Source organism: Haemorhous mexicanus, chromosome 30, assembly GCF_027477595.1.
Source record: "Haemorhous mexicanus isolate bHaeMex1 chromosome 30, bHaeMex1.pri, whole genome shotgun sequence".
Lineage (NCBI taxonomy): Eukaryota > Metazoa > Chordata > Aves > Passeriformes > Fringillidae > Haemorhous > Haemorhous mexicanus.
In genome coordinates this window covers 4883422-4906778 of record NC_082370.1, presented here as the reverse complement: position 1 = coordinate 4906778, position 23357 = coordinate 4883422, and the positions used below count along the sequence as shown (strand labels likewise).

Below are 23357 nucleotides of genomic sequence, written 5' to 3'. Positions count from 1 at the left end.
CTGGGAATTGGCATTGGGCACCGGGAGCTGGTCCTGGGCACCGGGGGCTGGTCCTGGGCACTGGGAGCTGGACAGGGAAGTGAGAGCTGACGCTGGGCACCAGGAGCTGGCACTGGGAGCTGGCGACACCGGGAGGTGGCACTGGGATATGGGAGCTGGCACTGGCAGCTGGCACTGGTGTCGCCAGGACTGGTCGCCCCTCTGCAGGCTCCGGAAGCCCCGAGTCCCGTTCCGGGCACCGGCCTCGTTCCAGCTCCGCCGCTTGGGCCCCGCCCTGCCCCACCCCTTTCGCCACGCCCCTTTTTTGTCACGCCCCCTTTTTTTGTCACGCCCACATAACCACGCCTCTGTGTCGCGCGGTGCACGCCGGGAATTGTAGTCCCGCGTGTCCTCCCTAGCGGGCGGAGGTGCGGACTACAGCTGCCGGCGTGCAGCGCGGCTGCGCCTGCGTAGTGCGGCGGCCTCGGGCTGGGGGAGCTGAGGGTCAGAGGGGTCTGAGGGGCCGGGACGGGCTCCTGAGGGGCTGCGGGCGCTGAGGGCAGCAGGAGGCTCCTGAGGGGCTGTCAGCCGCCGGGACGCCCCCATTCCCACCAGCCTTCTCTCCCGCAGGCCATGAGCGGCGCCGGGGGCTCGGAGCGGCCGGAGGAGCGGCCGGAGGAGCGGCGGCGCCTTGTGCCCCCGGCAAGTCCCGTCCCGAGCGTGTCCGGCCGGAGCCCCCCCCAGCCGAGACCCGCGGGGGCCCCATCTCAGGGGTGCCAGCCCCCCACTTCCCCCCATTGCTCCATTCCTACCGTTACAACCACGTGAAATCCTCCTGAGGGTACAGACCCTCCCTGAAGGGGCCTGAGCCGCCTTCCCGGGGCTGTTCCCTGGGGGGAAAGCTTGGGATTGGGGGTAAGCTGGAGTTTGGGGTCTGCCGGGGGGGTGACGCTCTGTTTGTTCCCTCTGTCCCCCTCAGATTCCTGCTCTGGGGCAGGGAGGTGTCCTGCAGGAGCTGGTGCTCGGAGAGGGGCAGCCCCCAGAGCCTGGTGAGCTTTTGCTGCTTCCCTTGGATCAGCCGTGGCGTTTCCTGGTGGGAAAGTCACCTGCGAGCCCCCAGGGATCAAGCAGGGGGGGATGTCTCAGTCCAATCCGTCTGGCCCCATATCATTCCCCAAACTCACCCAAGACAAACCTTGTGGGGTGGCTCCGATTGGGATTTTCCTTGGAAAAGAGGAAACGCAGCCGCAGGGTGTACTGAGCAGGGCTGGGGGCTGGAGGCAGCCCCCCACTCCGTGTCTGCCCCCCAGATCTGACTCCGGTACCCCTTCCCTCGGGCAGGGATCAGCGAGGAGCAGCGCCAGGCCCGGGAGGAGTGGGAGGCTCTGGAAGAGATCCAGTCAGGTACTGGGACTGACAGGGAAGGGGGAAAGGAGCCGCGGGCGGGTGGGGGTGAAGCTAGGGGGATTATTTGGGCTGGAGGGGAGGGAGAGGGCGGCCGGTTCCTTTCTCCCCTTGTTCCCCTTGGCTTCGTTCTCCTGGAAGCGGGGATCATTCGGGGCCAGTCAGGGCTCCGTGGGGGTCTGACCCGCTCCCTGCCTCCCTGCAGGCTTGGGGGACACCTCGGGCGCGGCCCCGCCTCCGATTTCCTTCACGGAGGCGCTGCAGCACTTCCAGAGCGCGGAGCTCCCCTCGAGCCGGGTACGGCCGGGCTCCGGCTCCGCTCCCTGCCGGGCGGGGGGCACCAGCCCCTGCCCCGCCCGCGGCCGCGCTCCCTGAGCGCTCCGGGCTCTTTCTCCTGCAGGGCAAGGCCCGCGCTCCGGGGCGCCGCGGCATCCTGGCTGCCCTGCTCCGCCGCCTCCGCGGGCTCCCCCGGCTCCGCCCGCAGCTCCGCGGAGAGCAGGAGCTGGCGCTGGCCATGGCACAGTGTGAGTGACCCCGGGGTGCCCTGCTGGATGCCAGCCCTGCTCTCTGCTGGCACAGCTCCCGGCACGGCTCTGGCTCCACGGCCCTTCTGCCCCGGGGGGAATGGGGTGGGAATCACCCAGTCCCTTGGCATGAGGGGGGCACACGCAAATGGAAACCCTGGGGGACGAGTGGCCTTTTCTGGGCGCCGAGGGGGTTTTTAAGGTGCCAAGCTGTGATTTTTAGGTGCTGTGAGGGTGTGGGTTTGGTTTTGGGCACTGAGAGACATTTTCTGGGCACTGTGGGCTTTTTAGGGTATTGAGGGGTGAGTTTGGGGTCTTTTGAGCACCAAGAGGCATCTTTTGGGTGCTGAGGGGTGTTTTTGAAAAACAGGGTTAGGGTTAGGGTTTGGCTGCTGAGGGTTTTACAATGCCAAGGGGCGTTTTTAGGTAACAAGTAGATTTTTTGGAGGACGTGAGGTGTTTTTTTAGGTGCCAAGGAATGTTTTTGGGGGCCAGGGGGTGTTCTTGGGGCACTGAGGGCTGTTTTTCAGACGCCAGGGGTGTTGTGAGCAGCTGGGTGCTGGCTCCCTCCCTGCAGGTGCCCTGGATGACTCGGAGTGGGTGCACATGCGGATCCTGCAGACCATCTACCGGCAGCTGACACGCTCCAGGCTGGGCTGCCCGCGCTACGGGGCACACTGGGAAGAGCTGGGCTTCCAGGGTAGCACAGGGAGCAGCCCTCTGCCTGGGGGCATCCCCAAAATCCATTCAAACCTCCCCTGCAGCCTCCCTGTTCCATCCCAGCTCCCTCAGCCGCTCCCCGTGCTCCAGAGCCAGCTCCACGGCCTCCCTTGGGCATGCTCCAGCACCTCAGTGTCCTCCTTGGACCCCAAAACTGATCCCAGGCTTTGATCACCCCAATCCTCCTCTCCATATCCCTACAAAATTCCCAGGGCACTCTCAGTCCCTTTGTCCATAGAAGAATTAAACCAAACTGGCCCCAGTATGACATCTGGACTGGCTGGCTGGGTCATCCCAGTACCCCATTCCTACAAAAGCTGGTAACTCCTGGAAAGGTGTGGGAGTGGGAGTGGTGGGGTTGGGGAGCAGGGGCTGGTTAATGCCCCGATGAGCGAGGTGATGGCCCCATTAGGGAAGTGTCCTGAAAGCTTTCCCTCAGGAAAGGGAATCCCAGGATTGTTGGGCTCTGGAAGGGCAGTGACAGGGAGTACAGGGAATAAACAGCCCGTGGAGCTGGGAAGGTGGCAGGGGGTGACTCCAGGCTGTCTCTCACCTTCCCAGGTGCAGATCCTGGGACTGACCTGCGTGGGACAGGAATGCTGGGGCTGATGCAGATCCTGTTCTTTGTCCTGGATTCCCGGACGCTGCCGCTGGCACGGGAGATTTTCCAGCTCTCCCAGCATGAAACCCAGGCATGACCTTCCCCCTCCTCCCTGCCAGGGGGTCTCCCTTGGAATTCCCCTGCTCTGGGAGAGGGAAGAACAAAAAGCTTCTGAGTTTTTTTGGGATGCTGAACCACCTCGTGCTCGTGAGGGGATGAAGGTGGTGCCCAAGAGCCCTGATCCAGGCTGGAGCAGAGCTCCAAGTGCTGCATTTATGCTGGGAACGGGAATTTAGGGATCTGGTACTGCCTCGGAGGGGGATAAACTGCCTGGAGAGTTGGGCAACAGGAAAATGGGAGTGAGTAGAGACATTAGAGTCCGGGTTTAAGCCTGGGTACAAGATAGGCTCACCCCTCAGCATCCATCCAAGCCCGGGTCTGTAGGGCTGTTATCCCCGTGCGTGGATCCCATGGGTCCGTCCCGTGGATTTGTGAATGCATGGGTGTAGTGTCAAAGGGCCAGAGGTGCCAGAGGGGAGGAGGGTTTTCGATCTGAGCTTCCTCAATGCTGGAATTGTTGTTGTTTTCCAGAATTTTCCCTTCTGCATCATGTCTGTGAACATCACCCGGATCGTCATCCAGGCGCTGCAGGAGGAGCGGCTCTCCCGGTGAGCAGGCTTGGGTTTGGGCTCTCGAGCTGCATCCCAGCTTGTTCCCCTGCCCAGAAGGTGGCTGAGCCCTCTCCTGCTCTCATAATCAGAGGGGACTCAGTTTCTTCATGCAGAAGAGCCAATTCTTTATTCACATAACTCATTTTATGCAGTTTTCACAGACCTCGTGTGTAACTCCAACTGGCTGGTAGTTTCCTTGCCAATCAATTCCTTGGTTTAAAAGTGCCAGTGTGTGTAAGACTCTCTCCATTTACAAGTGTTTACACATTTCCTTAGTGGATTCTCACGGGACAGACCTATTGCTATGGAAGTGCAGATTTATATTTCTCTCCAAGATAGGTGTCCTGCTCACAGACTCTTCACTCCCAACATCGTTCCGCATGGGAACTTCCAACCTATTCCTAGCCTAGCTAGACTAGCAGGGCCTAAACCAGATTTTTTATTACCTTGGCAGTAATTTGAACTGTCAGTGATGTCTGTCCTCCCCCTGCAGGGAGTGCAACCGGCGGCAGCAGGTGATCGGGGTGCTCAACGACCTCTACGCCGCCGCCTTCCTGCGCCTCTCCCGCCTCTGGGAGCAGCAGCACGGCACCGTGGCCAACGCGGGCTTCTTCCTCAAGGGTTTGTCTTCACAGCTTCTCCCTCCCCAGCCCAGTGACACGGGGAAGTCCAAACATTCCCGGTTTAATCCCCACACTGAGGTTTTTCCACTGTTTTTTCCCTATCCCAGGGGTGTTTTTCCTCACATTTTCCACCCCAGGGGGATGCTCGAGGTGGGTGGCAGTTGGGGACATGCCCTGCTCCACAGGCAGGGAGCCATAGCTTTACCCTTGTCTGTGAATTACTTAGTCCAGAGAGGAATGCTGTCGGTGGGACTAGTGTATCCCACAAAAATCAGGGTCCAGCTGGCACTGCTGGGCTCCAGCTTCACCCCATCTTCCCTGCACTCCAGTTTTAGGGTGCTCAGGCTGGCACTCTGCTCCCTCATCCCAGGGAAAGCACGAGCATGCCCTTTCCCAAGGGAAAATGTCAGGACACCGGGTGGATTGGACCCTTGACACCATCCAGGCCTGCTCTCCTCAACCTTTTCCCCCTCTGATCTTTCTAGAGCTGGAATTATCCACCAAAAAGAAGCCAAGGCAGCTGCTGAAATCCCTGGAAGCCTACCTGAGCCGTGGCCTTCGGCCTCCCTCCCCTCCCTCCTCCCAGGTCCACTTCACCAGCATCTGTGACCCTGGGGTGGAGCTGGAGGGAGATTCGTGACTGCTCTGACACGGAGTGGGAACTGCACAGGGAATTCTGCTGGTGGATCAGCCCTTGGAGGGACACACACCGGTGTTCCCCTGGTTTGGGGGCTCAGGAAGGGCCAGGAGAGGTCACAGAGCCGGGATTTTGCCTGCTCCAGGTGGAACTTTCTGGAAGCAAAGGAGGAGGAGGAGGTGGTAGAGCAGGGGATTCCGTGAGCTGCCCAGCCTGGTGCTGGGATAGTCCCTGTCTCCACCCCAAATCCAGGGTCCCCCCTGGGTCCTCACCCTCCCCAGTGGAGCTGGAAGGTGGTGCTGGGTTCCTGGCTCCCACCCCGGCCCCAGCAGCGCCTGGAACGGGTAAGCCCCACTTTGGGGGCTGTGTCAGAGCCCAGGGTCACTGTGGGCTGTCAGCACCCAAAGAAGTTCTTAAAGGGGGAGATGAGGGATCTGCTGGGAAAGAGGGTTTTGGGTTTTTCACTGGGCTCCGTGTCTGGGGCAAGGAAAGGCGAGCTGGGGTGCCCAGAGTCCACTTTGGGGTGAAAAAGGTGTTCTGGAGGAGAGAAACCAGGGTTGAGAGCTCCGAGGAGGAGGGCAAGGGTTATTCCCTCTGGGAATGTCCCCAGGCCCCTTAAAATGGGGGAAAGCAGCCCCCAAAGCCCAAATCTGGAGAGAAATGAGGGGGTTGGAGAAGTGGGAGCTGGGGGAGAATGGAACATTGTGGCCCCAGCCCCCCTGAGAGGGTGATGATTCCTGGGGGCTGGGAATGCTCCTGGATGGAAAAAAAAAAAAATAAATTGAGCAAAAGCAGCTTGGAGTTTGTTGTCCTGCTCTTGAGTTATTGTGGAAATGGGAGCGGGAATCCTTTTCAGGTGTTTTGGGGGAACAGAGATGTGGTGGGGGGTCAGGGGAGTCTTGCACCTGTGGGAACACATTAGGGAGTGGTAGAGATGTGGGATGGGGGGGCTAGAAAACACGAGAGAAAAGGGGAAAAGGATGGTGTAAAAGGATAATAAAAGAAAAGAGAAGAAAAAAGGAGGGGGGGAAAAAAGTAAGAAAGAAATAGAAAGGAGAAGGAAAAAAGGAGAAGAAAAAGATGAGGAGAAAAGAGACAAGAAGGGAAAGAGGCTCCACCACCCTTTTCCTAGTTTGTTGGTTTGTTTGTTTGCTTTTTTCCTCTTTTCCCCCCTCTCCTCCCCTTTATTTTCCCCCCTTTTCCAGGCGTGGTCCCGGAGGTGCGAGGCCCCCGCCCCTCCGCAGGTGCACCGGGGCCGTCTTGGCCTCTCCCGGCCGCTGCAGCCCCGTGGGTTCGGAGGCGTGGGGCGGACACAGCTGGGGACCGGCCGGGGCTGGTGGCCTCGGGGTGGCGGCGACCGGCCCTGGGGGGAGCGGGACGGGCCGGGGACCCCAGCGGTGTTTGGGAGCCGGGGGTGACGGGGACCCGGGGGCTGTCCCGGGCCGGTTCCGCCGGGGCCGGGCCCGGTTCCGGCCGGGCCGCCCGGGGGCGGAGCGGGGCCGGGCCGGAGCGCGGGGCCTGCGGTGAGCGGGGCTGGGGCCGGGCTGAGCCCCCCGGGCCGGGCTGAGCCCCCCGGGGCCGGGCTGAGCCCCCCGGGCCGGGCTGAGCCCCCCGGGGCCGGGCTGAGCCCCCCGGGGCCGGGCTGAGCCCCCCGGGCTGCGCGGGGCCGGGCCGGGGCTGTGCGGGGGAGCTGCCCCCACACCTGGGCCTGGCGGGCCGTGAGGGTGGGCCGGGGCAAATCCTCAAATCCTGTGGGGAGTGTGAGGTGGGAATGTGGGGTGTCAGTGTGGGATGTGTAACCCCCCAAACCCTCTAGGGGATGTGGGTTGAGTAACCCCCCAGATCCGGTAGGGAATGTAGGGTGTGAAACCCCTTAAATCCTGTCGGGAGTGTGGGGTGTGAAACCCCCCAAATTCCCTGTCGGGAGTGTGGGGTGTGAAACCCCTTAAATCCTGTAGGGAGTGTGGGGTGTGTAACCCCCCAAATTCCCTGTAGGGAGTGTGGGGTGTGTAACCCCTCAAACACCCCCAATTCCATAGGAGTTTGTTTGTGTCTGCAGGATTTTTCCCAGGACCCTCGAGCAGACCCAGGACCTCGAGCAGCCATGACACCCCCCAGGGTATGTGACACCACACCGTGCCACCAGCCTGCCCCTCATGAATCCCCCCCAAATCATACCAGGCTCTCCTCATTTTCCCTTTTTTTTTATGAAATAAAATTTGTTAGCTCCACCCCTCAGAAAGGGAAGGGGGATCCCAATTTGGAGGCCAAGGAATTGGACTCCCAGTGTTCCAGGGTGACCCCTGACTCTGGAGGTGGGGATGGGAAGGGCTGATGAGGGGTCTGCGGTCTCCCCAGATCCCACTGAGCCCTCTGGCCCATATTTCCCAGTTGATCCCACTGGATCTGTGTCTCTGAGGGAGGGAAAACCCAGTGCCAGGGTGCTGATCCCCCAGAACCAGATTAATTCCCCTGCGTCCAGGTTGATCCAGGTCCACACAGTCACCAAAAAGTGCCACCAGCTTGTCCCAGCTGAAATTCCTTTATTCCTTGCCATTACTGAACCCCCCCTCATCACAAGTGCGTTTTGGGGCGCATCCCCCACATTTGGCATTCCCAGGTGCCCCTTCCCATTTTTCTTTCCCCGCTCAGATTCAACCGTGGATCAGCCCCTCGGACCCGAAGCTGGATGTGTGCATCCCCTTCCTGGGCAAGTACCACCGGCCAGTTTCGGGGCGCTGCTGCCAGACCTGCACCCCCAGGAGCTGGGTAGGAGAGTCTGGGGTCCTGGGGCACCGGGGGTCTGCTCCTGCAGGGGCTGATTCCGCTCTTCCTGCCAGGATGGATTCTACCCCGAGAACCTGGAGGCTCTGGGGTTCCGCGACGCCAGCCGCCTGACGGAGGCGGACACGCGGTGAGGAGGGAGGAGCTCTGTGCACAACACACCTGCACAAACACTTTTCCCCCCATGTTTCACCAAAATGCCTGTGGGAGCCCCTCTCCATCCTCCCCGTTCCTCGTTATCACAAACTGAGCTCGTTAATGAGTTTTGGGAGGCTGGAGGTGGTGGCTCCAAGGGTCTGGGCTGTGCTGCAGTCGTGGGATTGGGGATTTGGGGTCGTGCCTTGGTGGGAGGAGTGGGGAGGTGGAGGGTTGTTCTTCTCTCTGGCTCACAGGGAAAAGGGAAAACGCTTCCCCCACTTCCCCCTAGAAGGAGAAATAGCAGGAAAGGTAAAATTGTGGTTATCCCCCGTTTTCCTCTGGGCAGGAGCTGCCACAGAGCCATTTCCAGGTTTTTCATTTTTGAGGTGCCAGATTGCTTTAGCTCCACTCCCCTTTAGGGAATGATCCCTGGATTATCAATTTTTTGCTTTTCTCCTTCCCGAGTTGGGTCATTATCCTCCATTCAGTTCCAAATGTTCCCAGCTTCAGCTTTGGAACGTTTGGAAGAATCCATTGGGATCACAGGGAATGCAGTTCTCCTGTCCCACGCCAGCCCTTCCTGCATGCTCTGGGATGTCCCAAAGTTCCCTCCCACCCTGCCCTCAGCGCAGATTTGGGGAGAGATTGGGAAATTTCCGTAATTCGCAGGTTTGAATCCCAGTTTTCCTTCCTGCTGGGCAGCCTGAAGCATCAGTTCACCAGTGCCTCAACATTTCCAGCTGTGAAATGGGGAGAAATGTCCTGAATCTGGCAGAGAGGCAGGCTGGGGGGGCTCTGATCCTGGTGGAACAGCCCCCACTGGCCAGGATGTCACTGTGTGTCCCCTCCAGGTTCCGGGGCTGGCTGGTCAGGAGGGTCTGTGGATTCCTCGCAGCCTGGGAGTGGAAAATTCCAGCAGAGAGCCCTGGGGAGCTCCTGGAGCGGATCTGCAGCAGCAGGAGGTGGGTGGGAGCAGCTGGGGCCATCCAGGAGGGGCTGGCCCCCAGTCCTGGGCATCCTTTTGGAGCCCAGCCAGGCTCCCTGCCCCCCAGCACTGGTGCTGGGTGCTCCCCCTGCCCTGCTCTCCCCAGGGTGCAGGATGCTGCCTCCAGCCCGGAGCCTGGCTCCAGAGGGGATGAGGGGTCCCAGCGGCGCTGGAAGGAGGAGATCTGCCAGATCCTGGGGGAAATCCAGGCCCCGCTCTCCCCTCTGCTGCTGAGGTCAGGGGGCTTGTGGGGAAATTCTCTGGGGGTGGATACAGATCCTGCTGGGGGATGCACATGGATCCGTTGGGTGGTTCCTGGCATCCTTTTTGGGGTGTTCTGGGATTTTGGGGGAATGCACATGAATCCTCTGGGATCCTTTTGGGGGATGTGCTGGCATATTTCAGGGGATATTTTGGGATCCTTTGGCTGGCTGCCCTCGGGGTCCTCTGTAGCTCCTGGAGCCATTCCCCCAATTCCTTCTGAGGATCCAGAAAATCCAAACCCCTCAGGAGGGAGGGAAGCAGAGAAAACTTTTCTTTTCCCTTTCCCATCCCATCACTGACAGCTGGGAATCCGGGGTTTCATTTTTTGTCTGATCCACTGGGAATAGAGTACTTTGGAGCTGTTAAAGGGCAGGCATTCCCCTGGGAATGAGAGCATTTGGGGATCCCAGAGTGGGACAGGAAGATGGAGGGAATGCAGGATTCCCAGTGGCAGCTCTGGTTGCCAGTGGAAAAGAGGATGTCTCATCACACACAGCCTTTCACGTGTGATAAAAGTGGGACTTTTGAGCAGGGATTAGGGAAGGAGAGGTTTGTGGCTTTGGGGAAGCCCTGTCCCTGGCAGAGTTCCTCATTCCCAGTTTTCCCCAGGCTGTGCCACTGGCTGCTCCCCAAGCTCCTGACCCGTGTGTTCCTGGGCGTGCGGCTGCACCTGGGGCAGCTGGAGATGGTGCTGCGAGCTGCCAGGACGGTAGGGAGCCCAGCCAGGCCCTCCCCGCCCCTGCAACGCCAGGAACTCAGCCCAGGATGCCTCCCTTGCAGCCCGAGGTGCCGCTGGTGTTCCTGTGCAGCCACCAGTCCCCGGTGGACGGGCCACTGCTGTCCTTCCTGCTCCTGTCCCAGGGCATCGGGCTGCCCAGGGTGGCTGTGAGCACTGGCACCAGCCCTGGCCTGCGGTAAGGCAGCGCCCTGGGGGGCTCCCGGGGGATCCAGGGCCGTGCAGGGGTGCCCACGGTGTCCTTCCCTCGCCAGGTCCCTGCTCCAGCGCCTGGGAGGGATTTTCCTGCCTGCAGGAGTGGCACCGACCTGGAGTGATCGGGGTGAGGGGCTCCCGGGCGCTGTGCTGGACGCGGTAGGTGCAGTTTGGGCTGAAGAATCCCTCTGGAGCGCTCGGGGAGGTGCTGGCAGCTCCCAGTAGCCGCAGTGTCTCCCCAGTACGTCCAGGAGGTGCTGCGGAGCCGCCAGCCCCTCGTGCTGTTCCTGGAGGAGCCCTCGGCCTTCGTGCGGCTGGCAGACCCCGCCCGGCGCTGGCTGCTCCGCCTGCTCCGGGCGCTGCGGGACGGGGCCGTGCCCGACGTCCTGCTGGTCCCGGTGGGAATCGCCTATGACGTGGCTCCTGGCAGGGTGGAGCAGGCTGGAGCGGTGAGAGGGGCTCAGGGGGGTCAGGAGTGCTCCCCCCACTCGCTGGCAGTGTCCCTGGGGATCAGCGTTCCCCAAAACCTCTGGGAAGCTCTGTTCCCCTCAATCCCTGGGAAGATCCCTGGGGAGAGGCATAGCCCAGATCTGTGGGAGCATCGCTGGGGAGTGGCATCCCCCCAGTCTGCCACTAACCTCTCGATGCCATGTCCTGGCAGCCCCCTGGGCCCCTCGGGCTGGGCTCGTGTCTCCGGGCAGCGTTCCAGGCCCTGTGCTGCGGGCACCGTGGCTGTGCCCAGGTGGATTTCTCTCAGCCCTTCTCCTTGCAGGTATGCCAGCTGCAGATCCATCCCCTGCTTCCATCCCAGCACTGGGAGACCCTTCCTGGGATGGTGGGGGGGATCTAGAATCCATCCTGGGGAGATGTGTGCTCCTCCCAGCCCTGGGGACCCAGGGTGAGCTCCTGGTGCTGAGGGCTGTGAGCAGCCACGGGCTCCTCCATCCTCATTGCCAGGAATTTGTGGACAGCAACCTGGTGGGGCCAGTCCTCTCAGGGAATCGCCCGGAGCAGCTGCTGCTTCCCACCATCCTGGGCAGGTGAGGAGCCCAGCCCTGGGGGCAGTGATCCCCTTTCCCCTTGGATCTCTGCTCCCAGCTCTCTCCTCACCCCTCCCATCCTGACTTCCAGCCCGCTGGGTGTGGGGAACCTGGGGACTTCGGCTCCCACTTTGGGGACTGAAGAGGAGATTTTGGTGATGGCGCTGGGGCTGCATGCACTGAGTGGTGAGGGGGGCCGGGGGGGTCCCTGCCTCCCTTGGGATGGCATTCCCTGCTCGGGAATGGGGAGAGGTTAATCCCCCCTGGATGACGAGTGCCCCTCTCCCACTGCAGATTCCAGAGCCTGCTCTGCTGTCACAGCTGTGGGAATCACCGCGGCGCTGCTGCTCCACAGGCACCAGGAGGTGGGAGGAGGGTTCCACCCCTCCGTGCCCTCAGGGCAGCATTCCCAGCGGGAATCCCCTCTCCCCTGGAGCAGCATTCCCAGTGGGAATCCCCTGTGTCCGCAGGTGGTGCTGCTGCCCCGGCTGATGTGGGATTTCTCGAAGCTGCTGGAGCAGCTCCTGCTGCGGGGCCGGGCCGTGTGCTTCTTGGGGCAGCTGCGGGCGCTGCTGGGGCACAGCCTGCGGCTGCTGCAGCCCCCCCTGGGCCCCCCCAGAGCTGCCCTGGGGCCCCCCCCGGCCCCGGCCCGGGCACGGCTGGGCTGGCTGGCAGGGGGGGTCCTGCACCACCTGGCCGGGGAGGCCGTGGGCGGTGAGTGGGGACAGTGACACCGGGGCCACCAGGGAGCAGGGGGGCTGTGGGGATGGGTGACGCCGGGAAGGGGCCGTGGCTGCAGTCTGGGGAACACCAGGGGTGTTGTTTCTGTTGTCAGTGACACTGGGATTTGGGACAGCAGGGATTGGTGATGCCAGGGAGATTGGTGATATTGGGGGATTCAGTGTCACCAGGGTAAGGGGCTCTGGGGAGATTGGGAATGGGGATAGGGGGATTGGGGCTGCCAGGGGACACTGGGGTGTTCAGTGACTCTAGGACGGGTGACACCCCTGTCCCCTCAGCCTGTGCCATCCGTGCCCTGCTGCTGGAGATACTGCCAGTCCTGGGGCCGCCCTCCAGCCTCACTGGGGTCATGCTGAGCCGGGACGAGCTGCTCCACAAGATCCTGGAGCTGCTGCAGCTGCTGCCCCCCACCCTGCTGGGGCTCCAGGTGGGCACACGGGGCTGGCCTGTCATCCCCAGCCCTGCTGGGGCTCCAGGTGGGCACACGGGGCTGGCCTGTCACCCCTTTGCTGTGTCCCCAGCCCTGCCGGCCTCCTGACTGCCACAGCCTGGACATCCTGGACAAGCTCATCCTTGGGGGGCTGCTGGAGGAGGAGGAGGTGGGTGACACCCCAGGACCTCTCCTGGGGCACAGGGGCAGGGTGGCTGCGAGGTGAGGTGGCAGCTGCTGTCCCCGCAGGCAGAGGGTGAGTGCTTGGGCTGTGACGTGGCCCCGCGGCGCTTCGGCCGGGGACAGTCCTTGGGGTTCTTCACCGATGACAGCGACAGTGACAGCGAGCACGGCGTCCCCAAGCAGTGCTACAAGGTACTGGGGGTCCCCCCACTGCCCCCCGGGCTGGGGGGAGGCTGGTGTCCCCCAGACGTGGCTGTGTGCCCCCCCAGCTCCGCGAGCCCCAGGGCTTCCCCGGCTTCCTCCCGTTCCTGTGCCGCCTGCTGAGCCCCGTGCTGCGGAGCTACGGCCGCGCCGTGCAGTTCCTGGAGACGCCCCCCTGGCCCCAGCTCGGTAGGACCCCCCAGCGTGGGGAACCCCTTGGGACTCCCTGGGGCCACTGAGGCACAGCTGCAGCCCCAGGGGGTGGGATCTGAGACCCCTCCCCACTGCAGAGGCAGCCTACGTGGAGGCACTGCTGGAATTCCTGGCCCAGGATGAGGATGGTGAGTCAAACTGGGGGGGGTCTTGCTTTTAGTGACCCCCGAGCCAGGCTGAGGGTTCTTGAGAGGTGGCATTTGGGGGTTCCCCGGGGATCTCTCTCCCCACAGGGTATCCCGACAGAAGCCTGGCCCTGAGCTCCCTGCAGAGTTTCAAGGACATGGGGGTAAGCACAGCTCCCCCAGCCCCCCAACATTTTGCTGCCCCCTCCCTCCCCTCCTGACCTCCCTGTGCCCCCCCAGGTGCTGGAGGAGCTGCAGACCCCCACAGGACCCGCCCTGCAGCTCTCCCAGCCTTTCCAGTCTGCCTCCAACCGGGAGAAGCTGGCAGCCTTCATCCAGCAGTTCACCCAGCTGTAGCCCCCAGACCCATAAACGGTGCACAGAGACCCAGTGGCTCTTGGATTTATTGACCCCGGGGGGAGGTGGGACCTGGGGCACCTCTGCACCGTCACACCACCCTGTTGCAGATGGTGCCCAGCTCCTCAATCTCACACTGCACCTCGTCACCGGGCTGCGAGGGAGGACACAATGGCACCTGTCCCCACTGGGGTCCCCCGTGTCCCCCCCCGAGCCCCCATTTCCCCTCACCTTAAGGAAAACGGGCGGTTTCCGAAAGACCCCCACTCCCGCAGGGGTCCCCGTCAGCAGGATGTCCCCAGGGACCAGTGTCACAAACCTGGGGGCACAGGGGGTGTCAGCCACGGCCCCCTGGGCTTTGGGGGTCCCCAGGCCCCCCCTCCTACCGGGACACCCAGGCGACGAGGGCGGGCACCCCGAAGATGAGGTGCCGGGTGTTGCTGTCCTGCATGCGCTGCCCGTTGACGCTGCAGCGGATCCACAGGTTGTGCACATCTGCAGGTGACACGGGGACACGGGGACAGTGCCACCGTGACCCCAGCGTGGGGGAAACACGGGCGAACGGGGAGCACGGGGCGATGATGGCACCAGCGCCAGCTGAGAAAGGGTGACGGTCCCATCCCTGTCCCACCTGGCACCGCCTCCCTGGTGACAATGGCCGGCCCCAGGGGACAGAAGGTGTCGAAGGTTTTCCCCAGCAGCCACTGTCGCCCGTTGCGCCGCATCTGCCAGTCCCGGGCGCTCACGTCGTTGGCCACCGTGAAGCCCAGCACGTGCTCCAGCGCCGCCGCCTCCTGGGGACAGCGGGGACAGTCACAGGGGACCTCCCAGGGAGCCCCGGCGGCGGGGAGGGGCTGGGGGTACCTCGATGTACCGTCCCCTCTTCCCGATGACGGCAGCCAGCTCCACCTCCCAGTCCAGCTCCTGCGGGGACAGAGGGGCTGGGAGAGCCATCCCCGGGGGGCTGTCCCGTGGGGACACCGGGGGGCTGTCCCCGTGGGGACACCGGGGTACCCACGCTGGTGTCCTGGGGGTGCACGATGTCATCGAAGGGCCCCGCGATGGCGCTGGGGAACTTGCTGAAGATGAGGGGCTCCCTGGGGACCTTGGCAGCCTGCTCCCGGCAGTGGTCGTGGTAGTTGAGCCCCACACAGATCACCTTCTGGGGGTCCCCCAGGGGGGCCAGCAGCCGAGCGGCCGCCCGGGGCACGCGGTGCTGCCCCGACTGCAGCGCCCTGCGGGGACACGGCCGCGCGGGCAGCACCGAGGGGGGACGCTGGGGGCACCCCCTTCTCGGGGGACACGCTTCTGGGGGCCTTCAGGAGCGTCAGCTGTGTTTTAGGGACTCTCCTCTGGGAGCCACTCTTTGGGGTCAGGCTCTCTTGGAGGTCACACATCAGGGGGTGTCACCCGTGATTTGGAGTGCCCCCCACCTTTTAGGGGGCCAGCTGTTGGGGGTACCCCACTTTGGGGCCATCCGAAGCAGCACGCAGATTTGGGTGGCCACTCCTGTGGGGATCCATGAGGACATCCCCGCTTTTGGGGCTCCCTCTCCTTTTGGTGGCTCCCCCACCGCTGGGAGGGAGCCGGCTTTTGCAGCGCCCACCTTTGGGGGTCCCCCACCTTCTCTGGGGCTCGCCCTTGGCCTCACGCACCTCTGGGCGAGCGCCAGCCCGCGGGGACCGATCTCCAGGAATTCCCGCATGGATCGGGGCAGCTCCGGCTCCGCCGCGCTCAGATCCACCAGGTCCCCCCCGGGCGCCTCCTCCAGCCCGAGCCGGGGCCCCCCGCCCGCGGCCCCCCGGAACCGCACCAGCCGCAGCGCCCCGCGCATCCCCTGCGGCACCGGGCTCGGGGTGAGCCCCGGCCCCGGGGATCCCCCACAACCCGGAATCCCCGCAGCCCTGGGGAAACGCTCCCGGTCCCTGGACGTTCCCCCCGCCCCGATCCCGCTGAATCCCAAGGATCCCCCTGGTCCTGCCCAAACCCGGACCCGGGGGATCCCCAGTCTGGTCCCAAGGGATTCTCCACCGACCCCACAACGCCCCCAGCCCCGAGTCCCGCACAGCCCGGATCCCGGGATCCGCCATTTATCCCGCACAGCCCCGATCCCGGGAATGCCCCCGATCCAGGGGCTATCCCCCCCATTCCCACACAGCCCTGAGCCCGGGAATGCCCCCGTTCCCAGGGATCCCCCCCCCGATCCCGGGCATTCCCCCGTTTTTAGGGATCCCCCCCGTTCCCGGCCCCCCCGTCCCGGGGGTCTCACACACGGCTGCTCCCCCGCTCCGCCAGGGGGCGCTGCGGGCCCCGGCCCCGCCCCGTGTTACGTCACGGGCCGCCCGCCCCTGAAGGTCACCGCGCCGAGACCCCGCCCCTTCGGTCCGCCCAATGGGAGGGCACAGGAGGCGGGGCCTCATTTTCAATGAGAGCCAATGAGAAGAGAGGGCCGAGGGGCGGGGCCGCGGGACCGGGACCGGGAATGGGAACGGGAACGGGACCGGGAATGGGAACGGGAACGAGACCGGGACCGGGACAAGAACCCGGAATGGGAGCGGGAACGAGAAAGGGAATGGGAACGGGACAGGGAATGGGAATGGGACTGGGAACGGGGATGGGACTGGGAACGGGAACGGGACCGGGAATGGGAATGGGAACGAGACCGAGACCGGGACAAGAACCCGGAATAGGAGCGGGAAAGGGAATGGGAACAGGAACGGGGCTGGGAATGGGAACGGGGAAGGGACTGGGAACGGGACCTGGAATGGGAGAGGCACGGGTAGCTGGAAAAGGGCAGGGACTGGAAGAGGCACGGGAATGGGACTGGGAGCGGGGCAGGGACTGGGAATGAGAGAAGGGACCGGGCCACGGGCAGGGCCCGAGAGCAGGACAGGGACCACCGGGACACTGCGCATCTGTCACATCCCCCTTGACTCCATTTTGCCCCTAAATCGTCACCGTTTGGTTTATTTATAAAATCCTCCCTCCCCAAGCTGCTGGGGGAGGAGGGGCTGTGCTTTGGGTCGGTGTTTGGGGGCTCCATCTCACGGCTGCCATGTGGAGACCCCCCACACCCGGGGTCCCATCTCGAGGGTCCCCAAGTCCCTGGGGTCGGGTTTGTGCTGTCCCTGCCCCGCCGGGGGGGGGTCCGTGTCGAGGGGGGCTCAGCCCCCCAAAATGGGTCTGTCTGGCGGGTGGCAGCACCGTGCCCGGGGGGCTCTGGTGGCAACGTCGTCCTTGTCCTTGTCCTGTCCTGTCTCTGGGAGCCACATGCTGGACTTCTCCTGCCTCTTCTTCGTCTGAAACAGCAGAAAAACTCCGGGGGGAGCAGGGTCTAGAGCACGTTGTGGAAGATCTGCATGGAGCTCATGATGTCCTTGTCCTGGGGAGGAGAGAGCAGAGACCCCGCAGCCCCCTCCTGAGCCCCCTTTTGCCATCTGCCTCCTGTCCCCTCCTGTCCCCTCCTGTCCCCAGCGTCCCGCACTTCCCATCCCAACCCTCCTGCCTCCCCAAATCCTTCTCCCAGCCCCAACTCCCGTGCCTCTCCTCCTGTCCCTCCTCTCCTGTCCCACTCCCACCCCTCCCACCATGTCCCTCTCTCTCCTGATGGCCCCGGCGCATCATTTGGGGACAGAACGAGGAGGAGGAGGATGAGGACGGTGCCCCCAGGCCCCCCAGAGCCCCTCACCTCCTGGCACGTGGCCAGGAACTCCTCGAAGGTCACCACGCCGTCCCCGTTCCTGTCCATCTTCTGCAAGGGAGCGGCCGGGGCTCAGCGGGGCGGGGCCCCGGAGGTGGCCCTGGGGACACCTTGGGCACATTCTCACCTGGAAGAAGAGCTCCACGTGCTGGGCGGGCGCGCTGGCCCCCGGGGCGGCCTCGGTGCAGCGGCCCATCATGGCATAGATGGACTTCATGATCTCCAGCATGTCCTGGGGGACACAGGGCGCTGGCAGCCCCCCCTCTGCCTGTCCCCACCCCGCCACCCCCCCGGTGTCCCCCACTGTCACCTCCTTGCTGACGTAGCCGTCCTTGTTCACGTCGTAGAGGTCAAACGTCCACTTCAGCTTCTGCTGCTCCGTGCCCCGCAGCAGCACCGAGAGCCCCACGGCGAAATCCTGCCGGGGGGCGGCGGGAGGGACCCTCACCCCGGCCCTCGCCCCCTCCCCGCCGCTGCCACATCGATCCCGGGGCGCCCCGGGGATTTCAGCCCTATTGATCCCGTTATTTTTACCCGGCACCCGCCGGGGAGAGCTCGGCCACAGCCGGGAGGGGAGAGGAGGAGGAGGAGGAGGGGGGGGGGGAGGATGTGATGAATCACGGTGCTGGCACGGCCGTTCCCACCCGGAATTCCCACCTGGAAGCACAGAGCGCCGTTGCGGTCCGCGTCGAAGGCGTCGAACAAGAAGTGGGCGTAGGAGCTGGCGTCTGCGGGGACCGGCCGGTGACTCCCGGTACCGCGCCCGGGAGCTGCCCCGGCCCCCCGGGGGTTCGGGGACCCCCGACTCACCGCCTCGCGGGAAGAACCGCGAGTAGATGAGCGTGAAGGTCTCCTCGTCCACGAGGCCGCTGGGACATTCCTGGCGGGGGGAGCGGCGCCGGTGACCCCGAGGGAAGCTGGGACGCGCGGATTTGGGGAGTCGGGGGTCGGTCTCCCGCACTCACGTTCTTGAAGCCGCGGTAGAGGGACTGGAGCTCCGTCTTGGTGAACTTGGTGCGAGCCAGCAGCTGCTCCAGCTCCTCGGGCTGGTGCCGGGCCGTCGGCAGCTCCACGTCGGCATCGCCGCTGTCTGCGGGGGAGACCCCGGGCAAAGACCCCTTAGGGACCCCCCCTGCACCCCAAACCCACGCCGGGCAAGGACCCCGCCTTAGAGACACCCCTTCCCCCCCAAACCCTCCCCCACCGCCCCAAACCCGCGGCCCCGGAGCTCCCCGGGTTCCCGGAGCTGCCCGGGTGTCGCGTCCCGGGGGTTTCCCCGCATTCCCGAGGCTCCGAACGTTCCCGAGCCGCCTCTTGGCCGCCGCTGCTCCCGCCCGGCCCAGCGGAAGGTAATTAATAAATGATGTTTCATTAATAATTCCAGCCCGGGAAGCCCCTGGGGGGCCCTTCAGCAATTTTGGGATGGGGTTGGGAGCCCGGAACGTTGCCAGGCGCTGTCAGAGGGGGGAACCCCGAGCTCGGGGTGTGAGGGGTCTCAGGGGACTTGGGGGGTCTTGGGGGACCCTGTGTCCATCCTCAGGGGGTTTTGGGGGTCACTGTGGGGTCGTGACCCCCATCTCGGGGGGCTTGTTGGGGTCAGCGCCAACTCAGAGCCCTCCCGGCCCTCCTTGGGAAGGTTTGGGGGTCACTGGGGGTCCCCATTGCCCCCTCCTGGGGGTTAACGGGGCAGGGGGAGGGCTCTGGGGTGGGGGTCCCCTTCCCCCCGGGTGTTTGGGGTGGGGGTCCCCATCCCGGGTGTTTGGGGAGGCTCTGGGGGTCCCCCCAGGCCATGGCACGGCTGGGCCGTGGCCCTGCATGGGAGTTTGGGGGTCCTGCCCTCTCCCCCCCAGTCCCAAATCCTCATCCTTCCCCCCAAACCCTCCCGAGGGGACCCCAGACCCAAACCCGGTTCTGCTCGGGGAACAGCCGGGCTGGGACCTCATTAATTCATTAATGAGGGTTAATTGGGGCTCGGGGGGTACCTTCGGCAGAGATGGGCTCCAGGATGCCGAACTGCTTGAGCACGGCGATGAAGAGGAGGATGACCACGGCCACGGCGCACAGCTCCATGCCCTGGATGCCCATGGCCCCGGGGCACGGGGGGCGCCGGGGTCCCCCCAGAGCCTGCGGGGCTCCGCCGGAGCTGCGGCAGCGCGGGGCGGGTGCTGCCCGTGCCCGCCGGCCCGTCCGGCCCCCCTCCTCCTCCTCCTCCTCCTCCTCCTCCTCCTCCCCTGGCACCCGTTCCCCCCCCCCCCCCCGCCGCTCTCCCGCGGTTTTTGCGCGTTCCCAAAGAAAGTTTGGGGTTTTTTGGGGAGGGGGTCCAGGGGCGCTTCTCCCGCTGCCCGCAGCACCCCCGGGTGTTGGGGTCACCGCCGGGAGGGTCCCACCGGGGCGGGCCTCGAAACTGGGGGGGAAAAAAAGGTCCTTTGGTGCCCCCCCGGCCCCGGGGGATCGATGGGATCGATGGCGATGAGTAAGCAGCGAGGGGAGGGGAAACTGAGGCACGGAGGGCGGCGGGGCTGGAACGCTCCCCGCAGCTGTCCCCACCCCTCGCTGGGGGTCCCGCAGCCCTGGGGACATCGGCCCTGTGCCCCTTGGGGTGCCCCTGTCCCCAGGGCTGTCCCTGTCCCCCACGGCTGTCCCTGTCCCCCACAGTGTCCCTGTCCCCAGAGTGTCCCTTTCCCCCAGGGCTGTCCCTGTCCCCCGGGGCTGTCCCTGTCCCCACAGTGTCCCTGTCCCCAGAGTGTCCCTGTCCCCCAGGGCTGTCCCTGTCCCCACAGTGTCCCTGTCCCCAGAGTGTCCCTGTCCCCCAGGGCTGTCCCTGTCCCCCACGGCTTTCCCTGTCCCCACAGTGTCCCTGTCCCCACAGTGTCCCTGTCCCCAGAGTGTCCCTGTCCCCAGAGTGTCCCTGTCCCCCAGGGCTGTCCCTGTCCCCCAGGGCTGTCCCTGTCCCCAGAGTGTCCCTGTCCCCCAGGGCTGTCCCTGTCCCCAGAGTGTCCCTGTCCTCAGGGCTGTCCCTGTCCCCCAGGGCTGTCCCTGTCCCCAGAGTGTCCCTGTCCCCCAGGGCTGTCCCTGTCCCCCAGGGCTGTCCCTGTCCCCAGAGTGTCCCTGTCCTCAGGGCTGTCCCTGTCCCCCAGGGCTGTCCCTGTCCCCAGAGTGTCCCTGTCCCCCAGGGCTGTCCCTGTTCCCAGGGCTGTCCCTGTCCCCTCGGGGGTCTCATCTCCCATCCAAAATCTCAGCCCCGCCCCCCGGGACCACCGGGCCCGCACAAGGGCGTGGCCTCTACGGGGCGCGGCCAACACGAGGGCGGGGTCATCCACAGGGGCGGGGTCTCACACAAGGGGGCGGGGCTCGGTGTCTGTGGGCGTGGCTCCGGTGCCGGCGCGCCACCGCATCTGGCGGTCCCGCCGTCCCGCCCAACGTAACTTCCGCTTCCGCCCGTGCCGGAAGTGCCGCCAGTCTCGCCGCCATGGCCTCAAGGTTACTGCGGGTGAGCGCGGCCCTGCGGCTCCTGCCCGCGGCCTCTGCCCGCGCCGCGCCCGCCCGCCACCTCGGCGTGCCCGGTGAGCGGGGACGGGGGAGCGGGGGAGCGGGGGGGACAGCGGGGAGGAGCGGGGTGGAGCGGGGCGGGGGGCGTGCAGCCCCGGTGTGACGGCGCCCCGCAGGGAACCTGGCCAGCGATGAGGAGCAGGCGACCGGGATGGAGCGGAAGGTGATGGAGGCCGTGAACAAGGGGCTGGTGAGTGCGGGGGAGCCCGCGGTGGGGCTGGGGTCGGGGTCAGCCGGAGGGTGGGGGTGGCTCAAGGGATGCCGGGGGGCTTCGGGGCGATTTCGGGATTCGGCTGGCCTTGGCGGGGCAGAGATTGGCGGGTCGGTGTTCTGGGGGTGGCGAGGAGCTCGGGTTATTTCAGGGTTCCGGTGCCTTTGGCAGGGGTGGGGTCAGAGGGGTCGGGAGTGAGGAGATCTGGGGGTCCCGGGGGTTTGGGGGGTGCTCGGGTGGTGGCGGGGGTCATCTCGGGGGGATGTTCCAGTTTTGGTGCCCTTGGAGGGCTGCAGGGTCTGGGGTCCCAGATGTGGGGAGTCTCAGGCACAGGGCATCTTGGGGTGGTCGGTTTGGGGTTCTTGGGGCCAGGCTGTCCTCGGGGGGGGTTCTGGGGGGGTTCTGGGGGTCTCACAGCCTGGGGTGCCCTCCCCTGCCCGCAGGACCCGTACAGCATGTTCCGGCCCAAGCGCTACGCGGGCACCAAGGAGGACCCCAACCTCGTGCCCTCCGTGTCCAGCAAGCGCATCGTGGGCTGCGTCTGTGAGTGCCCCCAGCCCGTCCGTGTGTCTGTCCTGCCCCCCGTGTGACTGACCATCCCTGTGTCTGTATGTCCATCCTCCCACCCGTGCCTGTCTACGGTGTTCGTGTGTCCGTTCCTGTCCCTTGTCCATTTGTCCGTCCCCTTCTGTCCTTGTGCTCTGTCCCACACTGTCCCCATCCCATGCTGCCCGTGTCCCTCTCCCCCATGCGTGTCCGGCTGTCCCGTGTCCCTCTGTCCCCATCCCACCCTGTCCCTCTGTCCCGTGTCCCGCCATCCCACGCTGTCACTGTCCCCCCAGGTGAGGAGGACAACAGCTACGTGGTTTGGTTCTGGCTGCACAAGGGCGAGGCCCAGCGCTGCCCCTCCTGCGGCGCCCACTACAAACTGATCCCCCACGAGCTGCCCCACTGAGGGGCGGGGGGACCCCCACCCCCCAAACTGATCCCCCACGAGCTGCCCCACTGAGGGGCTGGGGGACCCCCACCCCCCAAACTGATCCCCCACGAGCTGCCCCACTGAGGGGCTGGGGGACCCCTCCCTCCCCTCCCTGGGGCTCTGTTGGCCCCCCCGGATCCCCCCATAAAGAGGTTGTGTGGAGAGCCTGGCTCTGTCTGTGCTGGGGGGTCGGGCTGTGGGGATGTCACCGTGGGTGGGGAGGGGACAGGGGGGTCTGAGGGGGACACCGTGGCCTAGGGGAAGTGTTTGGGGTGGGGGGACCCTGTCTCATTGTCCCTCTGCCCTGGGACTGGGGGGGGGACCCTGAGTGCGTCCTGTGGTGGCTTTGTCCCCTTTGGGCTCCCAAAGGTGCCCCTGAGCACTGAGGGGGGCTGGGTGGGTCCCACACCCTCCTGGGTGTCCCACAGTCCCTGGACAGATCACAGCCCCCTCCCCACACACACAGGGGACCCCCCAGTGCCCCCTGGGGCCGTTTGTCCCCTTGGATGTGTGCTGGCCTGTCCCACGGGTGTCATCCCTGAGGGCTGGAAGGGTCCCAGGGCACCCATCCTGCTGGGCACTGGGGGCTGCGTCTTCCTGGGGGGGCCCTGAGAGAACCCACCAGGGGCCAGGAGATCCCCAGGTGGCCTCAGGAGGTCCCCAGAGGTTCCCAGGTGATCCACACAGGACCTCAGGAGGTCCCTGACGGTTCCCAGGCAATCCCCAGAGACGCTGCGTGGTCCCAGGGTGTCCCTTAGGGGTGGCCATGGACTGGACTTGAGGACTCCCCCTGGGCAGCTCACCCCGACCTGGGGCAGGGTGGGTTCTGGCGGGTTCTGCCCTTCACACCTGGCTCGGGGCAGAGGTTGGAGTCTGCCCATCCGAAGTGTGGCCCCAGTGCCACTGACCAGCCGTGATGTCATCGATGATGTCATGCTGACTGGCCATGACATCATGCATCCCGGGGCGGAGCTGAGAGCCTTGCTGGCCAATGGGAGCTGTGGTAACGGTGAGAGACAGCTGGGGGTGGGACTTTGGGCACCACAGGCCAATGGGGACCGCGGGAGGCTGTGACTGACAGCAGGGAAGGCGGGAATCTGTGCTCAATGAAGGGAGGAGCTGGAGGCGTGGCTTCAGGAACCAATAGGAGTGGCTAGCGCCGGTGACTGACAGCCCGTAGGGCGGAGCCATGGGCCGCATTGACCAACAGGAGCCAGCGGTGGCCGTGACTGACAGCCGGGCAGCAGAGCGCTGCGCTCAATGGAGGGGAGGGGGCTGCGGGGCGGGGCCCGGGCACAGCGACCAATGGGAGGCGTGGCCCTTGTGACTGACAGCTGGGGCAGGACTCGGAGCGATGGAATTGGAGG

At 65.0% G+C, this 23357-nt stretch overlaps 5 protein-coding genes across 11 annotated transcripts; 3 read left to right on the top strand and 2 right to left on the bottom strand.

The window, feature by feature from the left end:
• The first annotated feature begins 346 nt into the window (after positions 1-346).
• On the top strand, positions 347-5960 carry ELMOD3 (ELMO domain containing 3). Of its 4 annotated transcripts, none has more exons than XM_059870495.1 (10): positions 365-820; positions 959-1028; positions 1321-1383; positions 1589-1680; positions 1784-1907; positions 2485-2607; positions 3189-3319; positions 3820-3896; positions 4393-4520; positions 5008-5960. In XM_059870495.1, the coding sequence occupies exons 5-10, from the start codon at positions 1898-1900 to the stop codon at positions 5160-5162; spliced, it is 624 nt and encodes a 207-aa protein (XP_059726478.1). In that variant the 5' UTR covers positions 365-820; positions 959-1028; positions 1321-1383; positions 1589-1680; positions 1784-1897; the 3' UTR covers positions 5163-5960. The 4 variants fall into 4 exon arrangements, with proteins under 4 accessions (XP_059726477.1, XP_059726478.1, XP_059726479.1 ...); XM_059870496.1 differs by having other exon boundaries at positions 1290-1383; XM_059870494.1 differs by having other exon boundaries at positions 347-1383; positions 1589-1907.
• Positions 5961-6611: 651 nt separating this feature from the next.
• GPAT2 (glycerol-3-phosphate acyltransferase 2, mitochondrial) lies at positions 6612-13580 on the top strand. Its single transcript, XM_059870464.1, has 22 exons — positions 6612-6682; positions 7219-7278; positions 7812-7928; positions 8000-8073; positions 8933-9043; positions 9173-9301; positions 9940-10039; positions 10111-10244; positions 10321-10420; positions 10504-10710; positions 10923-11033; positions 11219-11301; positions 11393-11487; positions 11596-11666; positions 11772-12015; positions 12321-12469; positions 12564-12641; positions 12722-12847; positions 12925-13045; positions 13147-13197; positions 13303-13358; positions 13435-13580. The coding sequence occupies exons 2-22, from the start codon at positions 7264-7266 to the stop codon at positions 13549-13551; spliced, it is 2289 nt and encodes a 762-aa protein (XP_059726447.1). The 5' UTR covers positions 6612-6682; positions 7219-7263; the 3' UTR covers positions 13552-13580.
• On the bottom strand, positions 13581-15888 carry LOC132339896 (fumarylacetoacetate hydrolase domain-containing protein 2-like). Of its 2 annotated transcripts, XM_059870510.1 has the most exons (8): positions 15821-15888; positions 15207-15388; positions 14570-14786; positions 14416-14475; positions 14183-14345; positions 13938-14046; positions 13783-13870; positions 13581-13705 (listed from the first exon to the last, which is right to left on the bottom strand). In XM_059870510.1, exons 2-8 carry the CDS (start codon positions 15383-15385, stop codon positions 13643-13645), a joined length of 879 nt encoding a protein of 292 aa, XP_059726493.1. In that variant the 5' UTR covers positions 15386-15388; positions 15821-15888; the 3' UTR covers positions 13581-13642. The 2 variants fall into 2 exon arrangements, with proteins under 2 accessions (XP_059726493.1, XP_059726491.1); XM_059870508.1 differs by lacking the exon at positions 15821-15888 and having other exon boundaries at positions 15207-15585.
• Positions 15889-16502: 614 nt separating this feature from the next.
• Positions 16503-19431, bottom strand: KCNIP3 (potassium voltage-gated channel interacting protein 3). 2 transcript variants are annotated; one of them, XM_059870516.1, is made up of 8 exons: positions 19234-19431; positions 18217-18341; positions 18062-18131; positions 17909-17979; positions 17562-17669; positions 17379-17483; positions 17240-17302; positions 16503-16933 (listed from the first exon to the last, which is right to left on the bottom strand). In XM_059870516.1, the coding sequence occupies exons 1-8, from the start codon at positions 19334-19336 to the stop codon at positions 16886-16888; spliced, it is 693 nt and encodes a 230-aa protein (XP_059726499.1). In that variant the 5' UTR covers positions 19337-19431; the 3' UTR covers positions 16503-16885. The 2 variants fall into 2 exon arrangements, with proteins under 2 accessions (XP_059726499.1, XP_059726500.1); XM_059870517.1 differs by lacking the exon at positions 17240-17302.
• A 1227-nt stretch (positions 19432-20658) lies between these two features.
• LOC132339906 (cytochrome c oxidase subunit 5B, mitochondrial) lies at positions 20659-22154 on the top strand. 2 transcript variants are annotated; one of them, XR_009489738.1, is made up of 5 exons: positions 20659-20814; positions 20917-20990; positions 21455-21554; positions 21854-22036; positions 22091-22154. XR_009489738.1 is itself a non-coding variant. In XM_059870531.1 (4 exons), the coding sequence occupies exons 1-4, from the start codon at positions 20721-20723 to the stop codon at positions 21964-21966; spliced, it is 381 nt and encodes a 126-aa protein (XP_059726514.1). In that variant the 5' UTR covers positions 20659-20720; the 3' UTR covers positions 21967-22154. The 2 variants fall into 2 exon arrangements, 1 of the variants encoding a protein (XP_059726514.1); XM_059870531.1 differs by having other exon boundaries at positions 21854-22154.
• The last annotated feature ends 1203 nt before the right edge of the window (positions 22155-23357 follow it).

Coding starts and splice junctions, on each gene's coding strand:
- ELMOD3 (XM_059870494.1), top strand. CDS start 1,117: ATGTCTCAGTCCAATCCGTCTGGCCCCATATCATTCCCCAAACTCACC. Junction 1,908..2,484: donor GGCGCTGGCCATGGCACAGT/GTGAGTGACCCC, acceptor CCCTCCCTGCAG/GTGCCCTGGATGACTCGGAG. Junction 3,897..4,392: donor CAGGAGGAGCGGCTCTCCCG/GTGAGCAGGCTT, acceptor CTCCCCCTGCAG/GGAGTGCAACCGGCGGCAGC.
- GPAT2 (XM_059870464.1), top strand. Junction 11,034..11,218: donor CTCAGCCCTTCTCCTTGCAG/GTATGCCAGCTG, acceptor CCTCATTGCCAG/GAATTTGTGGACAGCAACCT. Junction 12,470..12,563: donor CCACCCTGCTGGGGCTCCAG/GTGGGCACACGG, acceptor CTGTGTCCCCAG/CCCTGCCGGCCTCCTGACTG.
- LOC132339896 (XM_059870510.1), bottom strand. CDS start 15,385: ATGCGCGGGGCGCTGCGGCTGGTGCGGTTCCGGGGGGCCGCGGGCGGG. Junction 14,047..14,182: donor CACCAGGGAGGCGGTGCCAG/GTGGGACAGGGA, acceptor TGTCACCTGCAG/ATGTGCACAACCTGTGGATC. Junction 13,706..13,782: donor AACCGCCCGTTTTCCTTAAG/GTGAGGGGAAAT, acceptor CCTCCCTCGCAG/CCCGGTGACGAGGTGCAGTG.
- KCNIP3 (XM_059870516.1), bottom strand. CDS start 19,336: ATGGGCATCCAGGGCATGGAGCTGTGCGCCGTGGCCGTGGTCATCCTC. Junction 17,980..18,061: donor GCGGTTCTTCCCGCGAGGCG/GTGAGTCGGGGG, acceptor CGGTCCCCGCAG/ACGCCAGCTCCTACGCCCAC. Junction 17,303..17,378: donor ACGTGGAGCTCTTCTTCCAG/GTGAGAATGTGC, acceptor GCTCCCTTGCAG/AAGATGGACAGGAACGGGGA.
- LOC132339906 (XM_059870531.1), top strand. CDS start 20,721: ATGGCCTCAAGGTTACTGCGGGTGAGCGCGGCCCTGCGGCTCCTGCCC. Junction 20,815..20,916: donor CCGCCACCTCGGCGTGCCCG/GTGAGCGGGGAC, acceptor GGCGCCCCGCAG/GGAACCTGGCCAGCGATGAG. Junction 20,991..21,454: donor AGGCCGTGAACAAGGGGCTG/GTGAGTGCGGGG, acceptor CCCTGCCCGCAG/GACCCGTACAGCATGTTCCG.